The 20,570-nt window shown below is 40.6% G+C and overlaps 1 protein-coding gene and 2 pseudogenes across 3 annotated transcripts; 1 reads left to right on the top strand and 2 right to left on the bottom strand.

The window, feature by feature from the left end:
* Positions 1-653: 653 nt before the first annotated feature.
* Positions 654-8,272, top strand: LOC138024796 (uncharacterized; annotated as a pseudogene).
* A 983-nt stretch (positions 8,273-9,255) lies between these two features.
* On the bottom strand, positions 9,256-15,723 carry LOC138024722 (uncharacterized; annotated as a pseudogene).
* LOC138024549 (52 kDa repressor of the inhibitor of the protein kinase-like) lies at positions 10,163-19,285 on the bottom strand. Of its 3 annotated transcripts, none has more exons than XM_068871773.1 (3): positions 19,249-19,285; positions 10,776-10,986; positions 10,163-10,699 (listed from the first exon to the last, which is right to left on the bottom strand). In XM_068871773.1, exons 2-3 carry the CDS (start codon positions 10,926-10,928, stop codon positions 10,424-10,426), a joined length of 429 nt encoding a protein of 142 aa, XP_068727874.1. In that variant the 5' UTR covers positions 10,929-10,986; positions 19,249-19,285; the 3' UTR covers positions 10,163-10,423. The 3 variants fall into 3 exon arrangements, with proteins under 3 accessions (XP_068727874.1, XP_068727873.1, XP_068727872.1); XM_068871772.1 differs by lacking the exon at positions 19,249-19,285 and adding an exon at positions 11,200-11,530; XM_068871771.1 differs by lacking the exon at positions 19,249-19,285 and having other exon boundaries at positions 10,776-11,166.
* Between the last annotated feature and the right edge of the window lie 1,285 nt (positions 19,286-20,570).

Here is a 20,570-nt window from a genome sequence, read left to right as displayed (position 1 = left end):
TGCCATCTTGTGCTAAATTTATTTTTCGAGAGCCATCAACATATACTGTTATGACTTGAAAAGTGGAACTTACAAGTTTAATTGAAAGTACTTGATGCATTACTTCCTTCACATCCGATATATTGTAAAGCCTTGAGATAATGTTCTACATTCAATGAACATTCTCCCTCTCTGATCTCCGAAAGAGCTGACAGAAACAGGGGGTCTTGCTGTCGCATAACAGTGGTTAGTTCAGGGTGATGAGCAACAGCAAAGTCGCACAGAGGTGAGCAATACATAGAGTGGCCCTCATCGAAAAGATTTGGGATTGGCTGCAACTGCAAAAACTCTCTGCTGAGCATAATTTGTTTTCCCGCAAAAGGAAAGTTTTTGCAATCATCCGTCTGCAATATTATTGTAAATTACAACCGTTGACAACGGAGAAATTGAAAAATGGCTCAAATCACATTGGATCTGGAAAATAACCACAAAGAAATGGAAGCTATCCACAATGACAATAAGGTTAGGCTTTTTAATTGAGATTTTTTTTTTCATATAGTTATCTTCTTAGGCTTTATATCGGGATTCTCATCATAAATCCTTATATTTTTGTCGGCCATGCTCATACTGAGCTTTGGGTGCCTGTGTTTTTAGTATAGTGTCTTGAGTTCACGATGGTTTGCAGCGCTTGTGGTTCATTAGTCAATCAAAATGCCAACTTTTGCAACGGCTGTGGTAATGGTACGTTTCTTAATTTAGATACAGTATTCGTATTTGCATCTTTTTTGGATCAGAATAACGATCAGTAAATCAAGAAATACATTAGCCTTTGACCATCTAAGGGCCCGTTTACATGGAGGGAAGGTGCCCGGCTAACTGGGCTACCCGACTAGGAGGGTTGAAACATAGCTTGCCTTTATATGCAACTCACCTAACCGGGACAGCGAGTGGGCTGCGGGAGCAATCTTTTGAGCCGCCACTAAGCAAAACAAAAAAATGACCGACCAAAAGAACTTTTTGGCGGCAAGTTTGATTTTTTTTGCTCATTCCACTAGTGGTGGCTTTTCACTGCATAGGGCTGCTTTTCTGCACTTTGCTGATTCAGCATAATCACCAGAGGCAGTTAACATTAAAAGCTGCCCTAGAGTATAGTGCTGCTCTTGCTAAGCTACGCCACGTTCGAAGAAGGGTTGTTCGCCACCATGGAAAACTGTGGAGAAATCCAGGCGGAACAGATCATTGGTGGCAAAACCTGTTCAACGGTGTTCTACCTGGGGCAGAATGGAAGACGAACTCTCAAATGGACCGGCTAACCTTCATGAAAGTTGCTGACGAATTACGACATTACCTTCAACCTAACAGAAGTCCACTAGGTCTGGATGTGTTATCAGTGGACAAACAGCTCGGAATAACTTTGTATTATTGAAAGGGTCAAGGCTCCCTAATGATGACAGCTAATACTTTTGGCACTCTGTACGGCCTCAGTGATTGTCCCTAAAGTGTGTGATGCATTAGTTAACTTACTGGGGCCAACCTTCATAAAGTTACCTGCTACGGAGGATGAAATGAGAGAGCAGGTCAAGCACATGGAAAACAAACATGGCTTTCCACGGGCTTTTGGTTGCGTTGACGGAACTCATATCCTGATTATGCGGCCTTTAGAAAACCCCAATGATTATTTTAGGTACAAAATGAAATATACTTTGAATGTGCAGGGTACATGTAATTGGAGGGCTGTTTATGGATGTTGATGTTCCCTGCCAGGAAGTGTCCATGATGGCAGAGTTTTTGCAATGTCCAGAACAAACAAATTACTGAAAGCAGAAAAACTCCCTCTGTTGTAAAAAGAAATATTACCAGGCCTGGTGATAAAGTACGGTACCAGTTATATTGTTAGGTGACCCTGCTTACCCCTTGCTTCCTTATTGCACGAAGGAGTTTCCCAATCCACACAACAATGAAGAGGTCATTTTCAACAATATCCTGTGAGGTGCAAGGAACCCCACAAAGTGTTTTTTTGGCAGATGGAAAGCCAGCTGGCAAGTTTTAAAACAAGCGCCTTGATGTGGCATTGAAGTCTGTTCCAAACGTTGTGTATACCTGTTTTGTTCTTCATAATATTTGTTAAATGAAAAGTGTTACTATTGATGATGATATTGTGGCCGGCAGATTGCACAAGACAAACTCACCCAGCCCAACACTGAAGCAGACCGTTGCTATGCCTTCAATAGTGGTGAGGGAACTTATGTCAGGAATGTGATTACTGCCATGTACAAAGAGCAACTTCCACAGTGACCAAATGAACATTTTATTCATCAATGTATGCTCAAGTGAACTTTTGTAGCTGGTCTATTCTGGAACTGAGGGGTGAGGTGCAATATTATTAGTATCTTTTTTCTTTGAGGGGGGAGGGGGGTTGCATTAATTTTTATTTAGGGAATGCATCATCAAACTCACATTTAAAACTCATACCTGTAATATACCAAGTACCTTGTAAGACATCAAACCAAGGCATACTGTAAGACACAATGTTGTATGTGATTATAAAATATCATCATTCTACGGAAAATTTCAACATAACTAACGTGACAAAACTAAATGTGAGTTTGTAGCTGATCTGTAGCTATTGTTGAAGGTTTTGATTGAATACTACATGTACATAAAAACAAAGAAATACAAGGGTTAAATTATATTTTGAACATTTAAAGTTATTATTATTGTAGATAATGTTTTTATTATATTTTATTATTATAATAAGTTGAAATGACATCTAGGATACCATAAAATATAAACGACTGATGCATTTTTGATTTGTACTTCTCAAACTCATTCATGCAGCTCTTACCCAACCAGAGAATCTTATTCTGGTCAGGTTGATGGATTTAGAAACCCAATGAAAAACAAGCTGAAAACCATGGCGTGTTTGGAAATAATTTCAAACACGGATGCAAATTTTGCTAACCAGCATATTGATTAACGCAAGAAAAACACAACGATAAACACTTTATTTAATCACACATTTTACAAAACAAACTTTAAACCTAAATTATTTACTGCTGACGTTAAATGTAACAGTAGAGTTATTAAACTCCCAAAACAGAAAGGGTCATTCTTTTTCTAAATTTAAATTCTCGCTCAATGGTGGCGACCTCGTCCTTTGGTTCACTTTCAACCTTGCTGTACACTTCCAACCTAAAATGGCCCTAATGTTAGAAATTCCCAGTTCCAAGGATTACTAATTTACTATCTACCCCTGCATTTAACAGGCTAGACGTTACCTCAGAATAGTGCTGGCCACACACTTTTCCTCTTCTTCGCTAGTCTTAGGAGGTCTAAATCTACACTCTGCCATTTGCTTTGCGAAGCATTGTGTTCGCTCAGAACTGACAAACAGCTGGGTAACAATGTGACATTGATGAATATTCAAAATTTGTCACAGAGCAGCAATTAGGTGATAGGATTACAATTCAAGTCTCAAAAATATTTAAATTGAGAGAACTTATTTAAATGATAATTTAAACTAATTTTCTTTGCTGGAGAAGCAACTTCAAAAACTTGCGCTTCAGGTTTCTAAATGCTCAAAAACAGTAAACCACTGCCTGCCTGCCTGCTGCCTCGTGGTTTCAAATGTTTTCTCACGTTTGGAAACCTGATGAAACCCTCGCACTAGTTTTTGAAAGATAAGTACATGAAAACCAAAAAATAATATTCACTCCAAAGTGACAGACAGGCAACGTTGCCCACTACTACAAATTTCAAAATGCTTTCTGGCTCCACACGTTACAAAGAATAACACAACAGATACATTGTATTTCCCTTTGTATTTCCCTCAAGAAGAATGTCATATCTTTTGCATTTTTTTCCCTGTCAGAGCCCCTTCTGGTTTTTAGTGATTCAAAAAGCAGGTCTATGTAAGTTCCACTTCATGCATTAATATAGGCTAACTGTAATAACATATGTATCTTGTCTGAAATGTGCACTAACAACAACTACCGACAAAACAGGCTCTGCTAATAAAATCAATTCAGATCAGTGATCACAATATTAGTGGAGCTGGTGCCAGAAGACATATAATGCTGAGCCCTTTGGTCTGAAAAATTAAATGAAGTTCCACTTGCATATCTGAGAAGCAGTATGGTAAAAGTTGTAGTTTGGCACATAGGCTGGGGAATTAACTCACCTATTGTGCATGTGTCTGGTTAGGATGAGGAACTGTACCAGCCAGGGCCATAGCTATCATCTGCATACTATGCCCTCCCCAAGAGAATTGAGACAATTTGTCATTTTTGACAGTGATTTGTCTGAAGAATTATTTGACCTCTCAAATGATTCTAGCATTGTTTTTTCATAAGCACGTCCTCTTTGGCTGTGTTCATAAGAACTTGGTCTCTTTGTGCTTGGGAGAGCCATGAAAAAGAATGGAATAGTCATCATCATCATTTACTGAAAATTAGTAAGCATAATCAATCATTAATTTGAAAGTACTAAAAAAGTCTTGCAATATTGTAACCACTAAGTAATATCTATCGAGTCTTACCTCCAAGTGATTGAATACTGTCACTTCCCTTGAATAAAGAAATAATATTTATTGTCCCCTCTGCCTTAGCTCATATGCACAAAGAAATTAATTAAATAGCAAAAGAGAATTTTAAAATGTAGTGACAATTATAGCATTACAAAAGACTATAGAGATGTACCTTCATAATCAGCCTTTGGATACTGAGTATCTGTCTCTTCACCAATGGTATCTCCATTGATTCCAAATGGGAGTGATGTTGTTGCAGGTGAGCCTCCCCATATCTCGGTAAGTAGGTCAAAATTATCTTGAACAAGTTTGCCACTTACAGTAGCACGATAATCTTGTCTCAAATTTTTTATTTTTTCTCTGATACTCTCATATCCTTTCCTTACTCTGGCCTTTTCCTCGTCCATCCTCTTCTCCAACAGGTTTTATTCTGCGATGTCCATGTCCATGACCAGTTTCTCTTACGAGTATTTTAGCGAAGCCCTTGGAGCGTGTTATCCATAAGCATATTATGAAGTTTCTAACACATCATAGGCTGCTGAGTGAGAGCCAGCATGGTTTTAGAGAAGCCTGTTCATGTGTTACTCAACTTCTTCAGCTGCTACACCTGTACGTTCATGGTTCAGCTTTCTTGAGAAAGGTGACTCAGTCGACGTGATCTTTTTGGACTTTGCAAAAGCCTTTGACAAGGTTCCTCATCGTCACTTGCTTTATAAGTTGCAGTGTTCTCGCATTCAGGGTCATTTGTTTTCCTGGTTTCACGATTGTCTGTCAGACTGTACACAAAGAGTCATTATTGGAGGCCATTCATCAGAATGGATGGAGGTGTCCTCTGGTGTCCCTCAAGGGATTATATTAGGGCCACTTCTTTTCCTGCTGTATATAAATGACTTTCCCCTAAATGTAAGCTGTACTACAGAGCTTTTTGCTGATGACAGTGTACTATATCGTAATATCACATCTGGAGATGATGGTGTTGAGTTTCAGGGTGACCTTTTGTCTGTTGCCTCCTGGTGTGACTTGTGGAAGGTCACTCTGAAGCCTGAAAAGTGTAAGGCCCTACATGTTACCAAGTCTAAATGTCCTTTCATCAGTATGTGATAAATGAGAATAATCTGTCAGCTGTAGATAAACAAAAGCACCTGGGTATTTGGATTGAATTCTTCTTTAAGGTGGGATTCTCATATCAATTACATTGTTGGTAAGGCAAATAGAGTGTTGGGTCTAATAAGGAGAACATTTGGGCCCAAAGATCCTGTGACAATTAAAACAGCTTTTAATGCTTTAGTTTGTCCTATTTTGGAATATGCCTGCCCAGTGTGGAACCCTTATTTGGTAAAACACATACAGAGTATTTAATGCATCCAGCGTCGTGCTACTCAACATTGATTTGTGGATCTGATAAACCTTACTCTGAAAGGCGCACTGAACTAAACTGGTCATCATTGGAGCTTAGAAGGAAATACCTCTGCTTGCTTCAGCTTTACAAGATAATTCATGGCTATTCTGATATCGACACTGCATATGTGGATCTGACTGGTCTTTAAAATTAGACCTAAAGCAGCGAGGACAAACTATTTTGAATTTTCATTTTTAACCATTACATTAATGACTGGAACTCCTTACCAAACTCAGTTATGTCTGCTTCTAGCTTAAACTCGTTTAAAAATTTACTACTTAATTATATCTTTGTAAATAGATAGGTCTCTTAGTTTTCGTACACATTGTGTAATTATAATTGTATACATGTATTAGATGTAGTTAAACTTAAACTTGATCTCTCTTCCTGGTAAGCTTACCATTTCTGCGTATAAGCTTTGAAGGTCAGCTTCAAAGCCTACTCCGCTAAATTCACATTAAGTTTTAAGTTCTTTGGTGTATTTCAGAAGAGCCTTGACTGACTCAGGAGTCCAAGAAAACTTCCTTGACTTCTTCTCTGTGCTGATAGAGGCTGAAGTTGTACTTGCTTTCCTCTTTGATTGCCTTGACTTTGTTTTGGTAACAGTGGTTATTTCAGCTTCCTGCAGGGGCACAAATCTTCAGATTTACTGTCATTCTGTTCGGCAGATAACACTGGCAAATGGTAACTACGAAAAAACTCACTTCTCGCCGTCATGTTTATCAATGTTTGCGTGGTTAATCTCACCTTGGCTAACCGGGATAGCCCGGCACCAACCATTTCATGGTAAAAAGCTATCCTGCCTAGCCGAGTGACAGAGGCATGTAGACAGGGTGCCCAGGGTAGGTGGGCTACCCTGTCTAGCATGTAAACACTTCAAGCGTTTTTTAAAGAAACATATGAGAAGTTAGCCTGGCCAGGGTAGCTCGGTTAGCCGGGGCACCCTCCCTCCATGTAAACAGGCCCTAACACAGTAATGGGTTCACAGAGTGCTCTGACTTAAGCTTATATATTTATCTCGTAATTTATGTTATATGTAAAACCTTTCATTCGTAAATAATTTACATACGCATTTGATTTGATTTGCGTTGATTTGTTAATTTGAATTTACAGTGTCCCCAATTAGTGCTCCAGCACTAGAACGACTAGACACTTAAATAAAGGTCCTTCCTTCCTTCCTTCATTCAGTCATAGCACATATTTTGAAGTTTGCATGTACAATTAGATCTTTTCTATTTTTTCCCTTTTCTTTTAGTCGCTTAGTTAAAAATTAGCTTGTGCGTCATATGTGCAGGACGCACCCAAAAAAAAGCTAATCGTATGACTACAGTAAATATTGTGTTGAATTGTATTGCATTGTATTGTATATGTTAAGTTGTAGAAAAAAGTGGCTTGTTGTCATCCCTATAGTTTTGTACGTTGACTTTGATTTTTAGACGTAAGGATAGAAGATTCAAGTGAGGAAGAAGACTCGAGCAATGAGGTTGAGAGTGATGAGGAGACCATAATCAAATATTTTCAACGTGGTTTTAGTTATGAAGAAATCATTCATTTCCTTGTTAAGATATATGAAAAGAGGTAGATCCAGAAGGTTGCCAGTTAAGGAAAGCTCACTGGTTGAAGAGAAGGACTTATCACTGTCCTTGCCCAAATGATAGATAGATGGCTATGATAAACAGAAGCCCTTTGGGTTTCCCGTACATGGGGCTATACATGTAGATGGCTTCAGCCGGAAAATATTATGGCTTCAGGTTACCAGGTCCAACAACTCACCAGACAACATTGCCACTTATTTTTTAAGCACTGTAAAAGAATCGAAAGGATGCTCTAGACAGCTAATTACAGATCTTGGCACTGAATGCTGATGCCCACCGTTAAGTCTCATCACCTAGAAACCAAAGAATTGAAGAATGGTGGTCATTTTATTCATGGAACAGGTCAACATGGTGGCGCTATTTTTTTTCCAAAATTTGGAATTTAAGGGTGTCTTGGGCTCTTCCTATGAATTAAGTATGGAATGTTTGTGGTACTGTTTTGCACCAGTTATCCAGAAAGACCTTGACATTGTTAAAGAACATTGGAACAGCCACCACAGAGTTAGGAAAAGTTGGCACAACACTGTCCCTGGTAGACCTGATTCACTATTCTATTTACCTGAGTTTCATGGGGCTGTTAAAAACCTGCTTAATGTTCCTCAGTCAGAATTTGACTATTTATCTTAGCACATCATTCAGAGGAGAAGTGTTAATGAATATCAAGGTTACTTTGATTATGCTAGAAATGCCTTTGGAATCAGCCTTCCAAACAACTGGCAAGAGGCGGAGAGACTTAATTGCGCACTTTTAACTGTAGCTGCACATGGTGCTTAATTGCTAAAATCTCTTGAGATAATTTCTTGCTTTTCTCATTATAAGGAAGTTATGCCTTGTTTTTTGTCCAAAATCACACCAACTGTCATTTGGTGTTAACATTAGTATATCTCTCATTAAGTCAATCATTGAAGGTTACTGCTTGGTTGAAAGAAAATTATTCAAGGAAAGTAACTCGAGGAGACTTCCTGATCAAAGCATAACTGTTACATTAACTTCATTATTTCATTGTTCAAATTGATTTCCAAGACTGTATGATAACAGTATTTGTGTTATCAATAACTATAACACGAGGTTACACTTGTTAATGCAAGAAATGCACTAGAGAACATTGGCCTCACAGACATACTAAAAAGCTCATATGAACATATATGATTAGGAATGTCAAGAAACTTTTAAGCAATTTTCAAAGTTGATATGCCAGCTGCATTAATTGTATGCCTCAAAAATAACTTTAACATTAACTTGTGGTTGAATCACAGACCTGTTCTGGCAACAAGAGAAATAACGTTATGTAGCATTTCAGAATTTTGTCAGTGCTAAGGAACTCAACACTAGATTATGGCTTCCTTTGAGGATTGCTAAAAACATACACAAAAAATGAAGAGTAAAAAGAGCTGAAAATGCTCAGGTAGTTCGTGAACATTTTATCACTAAAAAGTACCAACCCTTTGCTCCTCCTAAATAACTAATCTCTTTTTTTCCCCCAAGATGAGTAGCACAGTCACCTATACATTTCCCATAACACACGTCAATAATAAAATATTTATTTTTGCTACTAGCAATGGATACGTAGATGGCATTTTATGTCTATTGTACAACACTAGTAATTTTTTTTTTACTATTTACATTATTTCGGAAATTTCAGCTGTTTTTTATTTTACCCATAATGCCTTGTGGGTGTGGCAAGTTCAAGAATTTGAAACATAATGCAGGAAATATCAACAAAATGAAACTAAAACTGCAGATTACTTTCATTTCATTCAGAGAGAGGCAATTATCTCCTCATTTTCCTTTACTGGAAGCGTGTAGATGGTTTTTCTTCCCTTTTTCTTTGCTGGCAATTCCCCACAAATGTGGCGGACAGTGGCAGCATACACAACAGTGGTACGCTTTACATCAAGGGTGAAAGTCATGTCGTGCATGTGGTCCCTCAGGTAGAAGTTGCCTTTTATAAACTCTTCATCCCTCAAAGCAGTGCACTGATAATCGTCGATGTAGTCGCTTTCTAGCTCTTCAACCCCTTCTGATGTAACCTTGAGGAGATAGAAATCATACATTGGGTCATCATCAGCAGCAATAGCCACTGTGCTCCCCTTCGCAGCAAGGTCAGCTATGTGTGAAGCAGTGTCACGGTCAAGGATGGGTTTTTCTGCTGCTTGCCTGGTAGTTGCGACTGCACCATCTTTACAGATTGGCCCCACCTTCCAGTTATCCAGCCAAGCCTTGTTACTGCAGTTTTCTTCATCCTCGACAATGCAGCTCACACAGTAGCAGGACCGATGCCTCATCAGAACCTTTTCTTGCTGGGCCAGAGACTTTACACAGTGCCACTTTCTTATCCCTTTAGCTTCCTTAAATTTCCATCCATGCCTTTTTCTGTCAACAGCACCTTCACCTTCTGAAGGGACTTAAAAGAAAATACGGTGCTTGAGTTGAACAGAACTTTCTCTTGAAGTGAAACTTGAGGCAGCAGGCTGGGAAAAGTTCTGCATCAAGTATTGATGCATACTCTTCGCCGAGTTGATGGTAGCTGTTCTGCCCAGAACTGCCTGGCCAACCTTTTGCTTAACATGCCAGCCTGCAGCATCCTGCTCTCCTTTAGCATGGGATGTCTCAAATTAATTGCGCTGGATGGGGAAAGCAAAGTCGGCAAGGGAGCAAGAGAGGTCACCAATACCTGGGGTGGATCCAGGATTTGACGAAGGGGGGTTCAGATAAAGGCACGCCAAAGACAGTAGCCCCTAGGGGGGTCTGGGGGCATACTCCCCTGGAAAATTTTTAATTTTAGGGCCTCTGAATTTTCAAGTGGTTTAATTGCTCTAAAGTCACCTCCATTTTTGTGCTAAGTACAGTAGTATTAAGGATGGATTTTCTTAACACTGACAATAATTATTTTATTATTATTTTAAATTCATTCAAATTAAAAATTCATGATTCCTCAAAAATGGGATCAGCCAGCAACATTCTCCGGGGTTGCTGTTCTGCAAATTCCTGGACAACAGCATCATAATCCACAGGTTTCTTGTGGTGAATATTCATGAGCTCCGAGCCAGACAACCTTTCTGTCGTCATGGTGGTCCGCAGGTAGCCTTTGACCAGCTTTAAGGTACTGTTGGCCAGCTCGTTGTCAGCTGAAGTCACTGGAATAGTGCATGCAATATGCAGCAAACAGTGGATGTTGGGGAAAATATCTGCATCACAGGCCTAAGATAACAAAAAAAAATAGTTCAGTTTAATTTGAAAGGCTAACATTAAAAAACAAAAACATTAAGTTCTGTACCTCTAATGCAGGTTGAAGTGCGTCTGGTTGGCTTCTCTCTGACTGCCACTTTCTCGTCCATCGATGGTACTCGACATCCAGAGTTTGAGGGTTTGGCAGGTCTGAGCTGTACATCTCTGAAACCGCATCAATGTTTGCATCTGTGCATGACATGGTGATGCTTGGAACTAGACCAAGTAACTGCACAGCAGTCTTCTGAGTATTACCAAATCTAGAACAATTCAAAATATAACCACTGATCAGAATTTGCATATTTGTATTTGTACTCTGTTGTACTTTGTGTAGTGTGACTGTTATAACTGGAGAAGAGTAAAGGAACAGCTATGTAATCCGATCACTTTAAAGGGAAACCCGTCCTAAAGGTCATCTTATCTTGCAAACAACGTATCTAAAATGTCATGAAGACCTGATTAAAACATATTACCTTGAAGACATCTCTTGTGTAATATGGTCAAGAAAAGATTGCGAGAGTAATATTCCTCAGGAGTGTCATGGGGTGCATTTGCCCAGTGCTGCTGTCTTGAGGCTGTTCTCGGAACGCTGGGCTTGGTACCTAGGTCTGAACTGAGCTCCACAGCATTAGAGTACCATCTTTTGACCACAGCTTCAGCCTCGTCTCTCATTTCGTTCAACTCTTTCTCGGTCTATGATATCATACAGTATGCCTTCACGATGTCATTGGACTTCTTTTGCCGTTTAATGCTAATCGGCTTAATGACTGTCAAAGTTTTCTTTTTTAACGCAATGAGAAACTGGAAAGAACAACATGTGTGGTAGAAGCCATTTGCCTTCTGGAGAGTCTCTCTGTCCCAGTTCCAAGGGGTTTCAGTACTGTATTGTTTGTGCTGCTGTTCGTCCAAAATAACCTCAAAGGTTTTAACAATCGACGGAAGTAACAGGGCCTTGGGGTTTTTCTGTGCTATTAAGCCTTGCACTCCCTGCGCTTGTGCAGACATATTCAAAGCACCATCGTAGCCTTGGCCTAGGCAGTTTGAAATGTCCAGACCCCACTGCTCCAACTTCTCCAAGATCAAGGAAGAAATTACTTGACCAGTTATTCGATCGGTGCATCGAAAGTCTAAAAACTCTTTGCGGATCATGCACTCTTTTGTCGACAAATCGTAAAACCAAAGACAACTGTTCGAGATTAGCATTGTCAGTGACTTCATCGCAAAGAATTGAGAAGTACTTTGCTTCTTTGATTTCTTGAATTATCGAATCCCTTATGTGGTCTCCGATCAGCATTATGAGTTGATTCTGTATTGTTTTACTAGAATATCGTGCATTCGCGCTGCATGTCGCTAGGTGGTTCTTTAAAACTTCATCGCCTGAGTCAACACGAAATTCAGGCAAAGCTAGAAAGTTGCCCCTGTTTCCATTTTGATCGGCAGTGCTGTCATCTCTATGGGTTTTCATTGCAATGCACTGTTTGCCGCAGAAATGGACGCACTTTGCACAATTTCTCTGTTTCTCTTAATCGTGCTCCTGCGTTCACTTTCAATTTGAATTTGGATGTTTTTTTGCAGATTCCGACTTGTTGTGAGAAAATTATCGTATGCAACCATGGCATTGATGTGGTAACGATGTTTCTCATGTTCACCACACACTTTGCTTACTTTTGTCCACCGATTAAACAGAGTGGTTACTAAGGGAGCTTCTCCAAAATAACATCGGAAATTTTGGTTCCCGATGTTGCTATAGGCATTTTCCGATTCCGATAGCTGCTTGTGTCTGACTCAAGAATTTCCGATTTGAGCTTTCAAAATTCTGATAAAATCGGAAATCAATCGGATATCAATCTAGAATGGCATATCGGCACGCAATGTTTTTATAAATGAGTGGATTTAGTATAAGCGTACGGCGCTTCGATCTCGCAGATTGTAATCTTTGTGTGCACATGTTTCTACAATTTATGCTCCTGTTGTTTCTATATTTTCAACATAAACATCTCAACAACAACAAAAATGACTGATTTCAAGCGTTTATATATGACTCTAAATACCTTCTTGGAAACCAAACTTAAAGGTGAAGCGTTGATTTACTTGCCAATTCTTTAACGTAATGCTTGAAAAACAACTATCTGTGCCAGTTTAATACACCGTGATGAAACACATTTCGGTCGTTTGCTGTGCGGCCGCATTGTAACATTGACCTTTGAACGTATCTTGATTAGACAGCGCACAACAAAACAATGGGATATTAAAGTGTTTCGGCTACACAGTTTTAATATTGGAGGGCTTTTAATACTGCACAACATACTCTTGAGGTTTCGAAAACCAGTGTTAAATTCGTGATATTTGACATTCTAAAATGGACCGCCAAAATTACCAGCTTGCGTGAACTGCTACTCGACTGAAAGAAACCAATGATGCCTGTCACACGTTTGAAGCGATCGTGACATGTCTTCCTACAATTAGGTTTTCGTTAAAAAAATACATCCCGCGAGGGTTCGGCCATTAAAAGTTTCTCACTCTTTAATATTCCGTAAAGAATCTGAACAAAAACTTTTCGACCTTATCATTTCAGTCGATTTCGTATGGTATTAAAAAAGAATAACTGTTGGTTCTTTGATCAATATCGCTCGATGCACCAGTGTAAGTCAATATTTTTCAAAGATAACTTTGAACATTTCAGTGCAACTGGAAGCACAAAAACAAAGCACGGATGATTTCAACGATCACATTTTCCCTGGACTCTTAACAGCAAAGTGCCCAAAAGGTGCAGCAACCTTTTCAAGGGAATTTACTTCTGCAGTCATGATAATGAGCCTTGTTGACAGATGTAACACATGATTGTGTTTTGAACACTGATAAATATCTCCTACAGAGTTTCAAACTCCATCCAAACAGCAACATTTCAAACATGTTTCAAACAATTTTAAACACGTTTTAAACATAAGTGCCCTTCAAACGCTGACTAGTTAGTTAAGCATCCTTTTCATCTGGACGGTAATTTCATTTTTTTTGGGTCGTAGATCTCGCGTGACACAGACTTTAAGAAGCAGTTCATGTTTCAAAATTCCGTGCATCGTGCTAATAGGATGTTTGATCAAGTTCAATCGGAAGACCGATATTTTTTTATCCATTGGAAGTCTCAATACCACTTATTCCGATGATCAGTGTTAATCTTCCGACTTCATCGGAATAGTTGCCCTTGAGTTTCCGATATGACTTTGGAACAAAGCAAATTTCTTGCTTTTTTTTTTTGTGTACTATTCTTTTTAGACCCCCCCAAAAAACCAGGCCCCTATTTTTTAAACTACACCCCATAAATAAAAGCCCTTTTTAGACAGTTGATAAATAACCTAGGTAAAAAAAAATTACCTAGTTTAAATATTATGAACTAGGTGGAAAATTTTAACCTGGGTTTAAAAAAATTTGACCTGAAAAAAATTCTAAACTACAACATATGCACACCACATGGCCAAGAGGAAGGTTGTCTAGCAGGTTCTCAAGCTGATCACGTTGCCATCTTGCCATAAATGAATGAATTGGGTAGGTTGTTAGGAGCTCCTTAAAGTACTTAAATAGCTCAGATGGTGGAGTATCCTTTTGCACGAGGGCTATCTTCTTTTTCTCTTGGCCGTTTGAAAGAAACTTTCCTGTTGGAACATATTCGTAGTGCGACCAGTGCACAGAACCTTCAGTAGTACTCTCCTCTGGTAGTAGTGCCAGGGCATCGACACTACAGGAATCGTATTCTCTTTCTAAGCACTTGATGTTGTGAAATGATTTGTCCTCTTGTCTAGGGCAAAGAGTCTTTTCAGCAGCTTCTGTCACGGTCTTCAAAACAGGGTATTCATCATGGCTGAGGTCAGCTTCCTTGAGAATGCCCTGACGAAACTTCATGCAAGTGTCAAAAACAATTTTTGTCTCTACATGTTTTCGGCAGAGGCATGATCTTCTATCTCTCTCTTTAGCTTGCTTAACAAAAAATGGCTTCAGGCTTTCAAACTTCCTTTGCTTGACTTTCACATCCGGATGAAGTTGTTGAAATTCAAGAAATGCTTCTGTCTGCGTCTTTTCCAACACAGGCTTTGCATGGTGGACGTACTGCTGGTTGTGTTTGCCCAGTAATTAAATATGATTTTAGTATCTTCCTCCGAAATTGTGTCTTGGTGAACTTGGTGTAGAGCCAGCTTGCGGTGTCGCCCTTAAGGATACTTTCTCAGTTCCTTATCGCTTTACTTATGCTCATTTCATTTAAATTAACTAATTTTCCTAAGGACTTCCTTGCCCTTGTCTTTTTTATATTTTCTCCAAATGGAAGAGACGTAAAAGCTCTGAGTGCTGCCCTCTTCTCGTTTGATCCGGAACGTTTCACTTCGTTCAACCCTTCGGAGATGTCTGATGCCAGCGCTCTAAGGGTGGACAATTCTTTCGGCTCCTCCAGGGTTTTAAGCAATCCATGGTTTGCGAGTATCTTCCTGGTTCTTGGGCTGTTCACCAGCGTTGCTGACTGTAGCTTTTTTCTTGGGACTCAAAGGAAGCGTCTCCTTCGCCCTGTCAGCTATGCGTTTTTTGAATGCCCGGTTTTTAAATCCATTGCTCGTGCTTGAAGTTGATGCCGCCTCTATTGCTTGTTCTTGTGTTCCATCTTGTAATTTTCATTCACGATATTTACAGACTCTTTCCCTGGTTTGTTCTCTTATTTTCTCCCTTTTTTTCTACAGTTCTGCTCGAGCAATTTCTCTCTTTTCCTTCAGCTTTTCTTTCCGCTCTGTTTTCTTTATATCGGTCCTTCTTCGTGCCAGCCGCTTTGACAACGGGTGGATCATTTGCGTATGTTCCTTGACTTGAGCAATTTTCTTTTCATGGTTCTTTTGATAAAATGCCCAATCTATCTCTCTCTTCTTTTCTGCCTTTCTTTCTTGAGCCACTTTTTTACGTGAAGGTGTAATGCTCTGTGTTCCCTTGGACCAAGTTGGCGCAGCCGAGAGGGGGGCCATGTTGAATGGGCAGCACAGGGTCTCCATATACTTTGCCCAGGCTTGCACCCTGGAGAGGACACTCCAGTCTCGCCATTCGGTGAGCGCACAACACGGAGGACAGCAGTTTACCAGGTATAAGTCCATGCTCAACTGGCGTAGAGTAGCGCGCTAGGGGTTGTCCTCGACGGTGGGAGGGACCATCGTAGTTCCACTGGTCAGCTACCTCCCGCCTCAAGCCCCCGGACAGTAAGGTACTGACCCGCCATGGTCTGCCTGCTTCAGTGGGTGCCTGGAGCTTAGAGTCAAAGCTCAACAAGCAGATCGTCAACCACGCACCAGGCAAACAACGAAAGAACAAAACCAAAACATCAGCTTTCCGGATTGGGAGCTGGAATGTACGGACCATGCGGCCCGGACTGTCTGAGGATCTGCAAGCAATTGACGATGCTCGCAAGACAGCAGTGATAGATCGCGAGCTGCACAGATTGAATATCGATATCGCAGCCCTGCAGAACGGAGAGAACAAGGAGTGGCCGTGAGGAATTCGCTGCTCTAGATGATAGAACCTCCAACAGACTGACAGAGAGAATTCTCAAGCTGCATCTCTCAACAGTGGAGGGCCATGTCAACATCATCTGTGTTTATGCCCCAACACTACTGGCTACGGTGAAACAAAGGACCACTTTTACGAATCTCTGGATACTGCACTCAGCACCATCCCAGCGTCCGAGCATATCTACGTCATAGGCGACTTCAATGCAAGGGTAGGCTCAGATCGTGAGGCATGTCCAAACGTCTTAGGTCACCACGGCACAGGCAAAATGAACGACAACGGCCAGAGACTTCTGGAACTCTGCTGTTACCACAACCTATGCATAACTAACACCTTCTTCCAGAACAAAGCATGCCACAAAGTATCTTGGAGACATCCCAGGTCAAAACACTGGCACCAGCTGGATCTAGTCGTCACTAGGCGAGACTCTATCAACAGTGTCTGCAACACAAGAGCCTACCACAGCGCTGACTGTGACACTGACCACTCGCTTATTGCCTCCAAAGTAAAGCTGAAACCAAAGAAGCTCCACCACACCAAGCAGAAGGGCCAGCCTCGCATCAACACCAGCAAGACAGCCTACTCACAAAAGAACGATGAGTTCATTGTAAGGCTCGAAGAAACATTGTCTGACAGACAAGAAGAGAACGCTGAGGATAGATGGAACTCCATCCCCAATACCATCTACAGTGCCGCAGTCCAAACCTACAGCAAGAAAGAGCGTAAGAACGCGGACTGGTTTGAAGCCAACATAGCTGAAATGGAGCCTGTTATCAACGCAAAATGCAGCGCGATGGTTGAATACAAGCGCGAGCCATCTCAGAGGAATCTGCTGGCACTGAAAGCTGCCCGAAGCAAGGCCCAGCAAATAGCACGCCGCTGTGCAAACGACTATTGGCTCCAGCTATCGGAGAACATTCAGCAAGCCTCAGACACCGGGAACATCAGATGCATGTATGAGGGCATCAAGCAAGCGACAGGCAAGCCAGTGAAGAAGTGCGCACCCCTGAAATCCAAGACGGGGGAGGTAATAACAGACCAAGACAAACAGATGACGAGGTGGGTTGAACACTAACTTGAGCTGTACTCCAGAGAAAATCTGGTCTCCCAGGAAGCACTCGATGCGTTGGAAGATCTGCCCGTGCTAGAGGAGCTAGATGCAGAACCCACGTTTGAGGAACTCAGCAAAGCAATTGATGCTCTTTCATGCGGTAAAGCTCCAGGTGAAGACAGAATACCCCCTGAGATCATCAAGTGTGGGAAACCAGCCCTGCTTGAGCCACTCTACGATCTTCTCTGTCTGTTTTGGAGAGAAGGCAATGTACCGCAGGACATGCGAGATGCTAAGATCGTCACACTATACAAGAACAAGGGCGATCGCAGTGACTGTAATAATTACCGCGGCATATCCCTCCTCAGCATTGTTGGAAAAGTCATCGCATGTGTGGTCCTTGCTCGTCTACAGGTCCTAGCTGATCACGTCTACACAGAGTCCCAGTGCAGGTTCAGGGCAGAGAGGTCCACAGTCGACATGATTTTCTCTGTACGCCAGCTCCAGGAGAAATGCCGCAAGGAACAAATGCCACTCTACATGGCATTTATAGACCTCACCAAGGCTTTCGACTTCGTGAGCAGAAGAGTCCTGTTCCAGCTGCCGAAGAAGATTGGCTGCCCCCCTGAGTTGCTCAGCATCACTGCCTCCTTCCACAACGACATGAAGGGCACTGTCAGCTTTGATGGCGCATCATCGGAACCATTCACTATCAAAAGCGGTGTGAAGCAGGGCTGTGTACTTGCGCCAACACTGTTTGGAATCTTCTTTTCCTTGATGCTGAAGTTTGCATTCAGTGAGTCTGAAGAGGGCATCCATCTGCATACCAGAAGCGACGGGAAGCTGTTCAACCTGTCCCACTTGAGAGCCAAGACCAAGGTCTGCACAGTTCTCATTAGAGAGATGCTGTTTGCCGACGATGCTGCCCTGGCCTCACACACAGAAGAAGTCCTCCTGCGACTGATGGACAGGTTCGCCCATGCCTGCAAGCAGTTTGGGCTGACCATCAGCATCAAGAAAACCAACGTCATGGGCCAGGATGTCCCTGCACTACCATCGATCAGCATCAACAACGAGGAGCTTGAGGTCACTGACCACTTCATGTACCTGGGTTCAACAGTTGCCAACAACCTGTCACTCGATGCCGATGCCGCAATTCGCTTCGAAAGTCATGGTAACGCCCGTGGCGTTTTAGTGCATCTTTAAACAAAATATACCCTTACGGAGCTCAAGAATGGAACGTCAATTGGATAAGCAAGACAAATATATCTGGATTCTTAAAAGCGGCAAGTAATTGACTTCGACAATAATATATCGCCTGTCGAGCCGATCAAAGTGAGCTTTATTTCTAATATTTTACCAAGTGTGCTGTTATCAGTGTAGAACACTGAAACCAAATGGAAAATCCTCTGGTAACGTATGGGTTTAACAAAGACAGAGAAGGAATTGAACAACTTGAATCTGCACAGTCTTCGGTAACAATTGGAAATTTCACTAGTTCTTGTTAGTAAAAAATTATTTGAAGGAAAGCTTGTTGCCCATTTTTTCCTTGATAATTCAAGTAAAGAGTTTGATGCTGAACACTGGTGGGAAATTTATTTAGTTGCGTTTTTGACATGGAGTGTAATTGGACACGATTGAGTTTCTTGTCTTCACGCACGTAATGAAATAGGAAGGGGTTTTTGTCTCTAATAGCAAATATGTTGGTTCTTTCAAAAAATATTTCGCTTTAAAAGGTGGCCTTTATGAAGTCATAATGTTGTGTACTATGCGAGCTTCACTGAATAGTTTTTATGGCAATAGTAAAGCATTGTCGTGTCAAAATAAGGTAAGCGTCTTTCTGTTGTGTTAACGTAATTAAATATAAATATACATAACCATGTTATTCTTTTCTGCTGTAAACTTGATTTTCACTCTCAAAATTACCTCCACAACCTACTTTTTGCATAGAATAAGCCTTTAGAATGATGTTCTTGTCTTCTGTGGCGATACTTGACGATTCGGGGACATTTTGTAAAAAAATATTTATAACGGGTCACGCGCTCAACTTGATCATCCGAACTATTATGCATAACATCCACTTGGCCTGTTGACATCCCATTGAAAAAAACATTCAGATAGTAACAAACTTCATAGTTATTAACGGGTCATTCCACGGTATTTCGTCTGTTGCGGAATCTACATTCCGAACATTTTGGTGTGGGATATCTTGAAATCTACACAACATAGCAAAATAATACCACTTCTGCATGGTAGGTGACTATAAGATCTATGCACAAGAGTGGTTTGATTCATACTGATACAGACAGGAGGCCATACTAAATTAGATGGCTGTTGCGGAATCTACACAGAAAATCCTCTATTTTCATAACACCATTTTCAAATTAGAAGTCCTGTGAATCTGGCATGAATTTAAAATGTCTGTCTGCTTTACAGTAAAGGGCTTTTTATCTTTCTTATACAAATGCCAAAACATTTGAGTTTATTGTGCACATCCCCATCATCATTAGTTCAATTTAAATGATGGTACTGTTGCAGAATCTATGTTGCAGAATCTACATCAGGTACTTTTATTAATGTAACAACAACAACAACAACAACACCATGCACAGCACTTAAAGAACAAATTTTGAAGTTTCAATAACACAGCAACTACAGTATAATAACAAAAATGCAGTTGTGTCAGTAAAATGAGCAAGAGATGTACCTTAATCAAATGCAATTCCATAAGTTTACACTATCAACCACACTACATTACATGTCATGTAAAATAATCTCTAAGCCTGAAATAATATAGGAAATTCATCTGACAACATCACTATTACATACATGTATGATCTTGTTTAAATTATTTCCAAGACAAAACTTATGCACTGCTTATGTTCCATCACAACTTTAATCAATAATAATTATTTTGAAATGATGTTGCCTTTGACTAGAAACTACGTTGGGAAGATTAGGGCCTTAAAAATGCAGCAATGAAACGTTTGAGTCAAAGACTAAACTTTGAAGTGTGAACAGCACCCAACAGTAAAAAAGCTTTTGAAGAATGTTTTCAAGAAATGTTAAAATACAAGTTATACTTGTAGTTGAACTGGACATCTTTACACTGTTGAGCCATGTCAAGTTATTTTGTCCTCCACTGGAACATAGCTTCCAGTTCCTCGAGATCAATCACAGGGCCAAGGAACACACATGTGATGTGCACATGGTCAATATCATTATGCTTTGGCCAGTCAAACCTCTTGGCATGAGCTGTTG

This window comes from Montipora capricornis, chromosome 11 (assembly GCF_036669925.1).
Source record: "Montipora capricornis isolate CH-2021 chromosome 11, ASM3666992v2, whole genome shotgun sequence".
NCBI classification, from domain to species: domain Eukaryota; kingdom Metazoa; phylum Cnidaria; class Anthozoa; order Scleractinia; family Acroporidae; genus Montipora; species Montipora capricornis.
The sequence above is the reverse complement of the archived record's forward strand: the minus strand, read 5'-3'. Positions and strand labels throughout refer to the sequence as shown.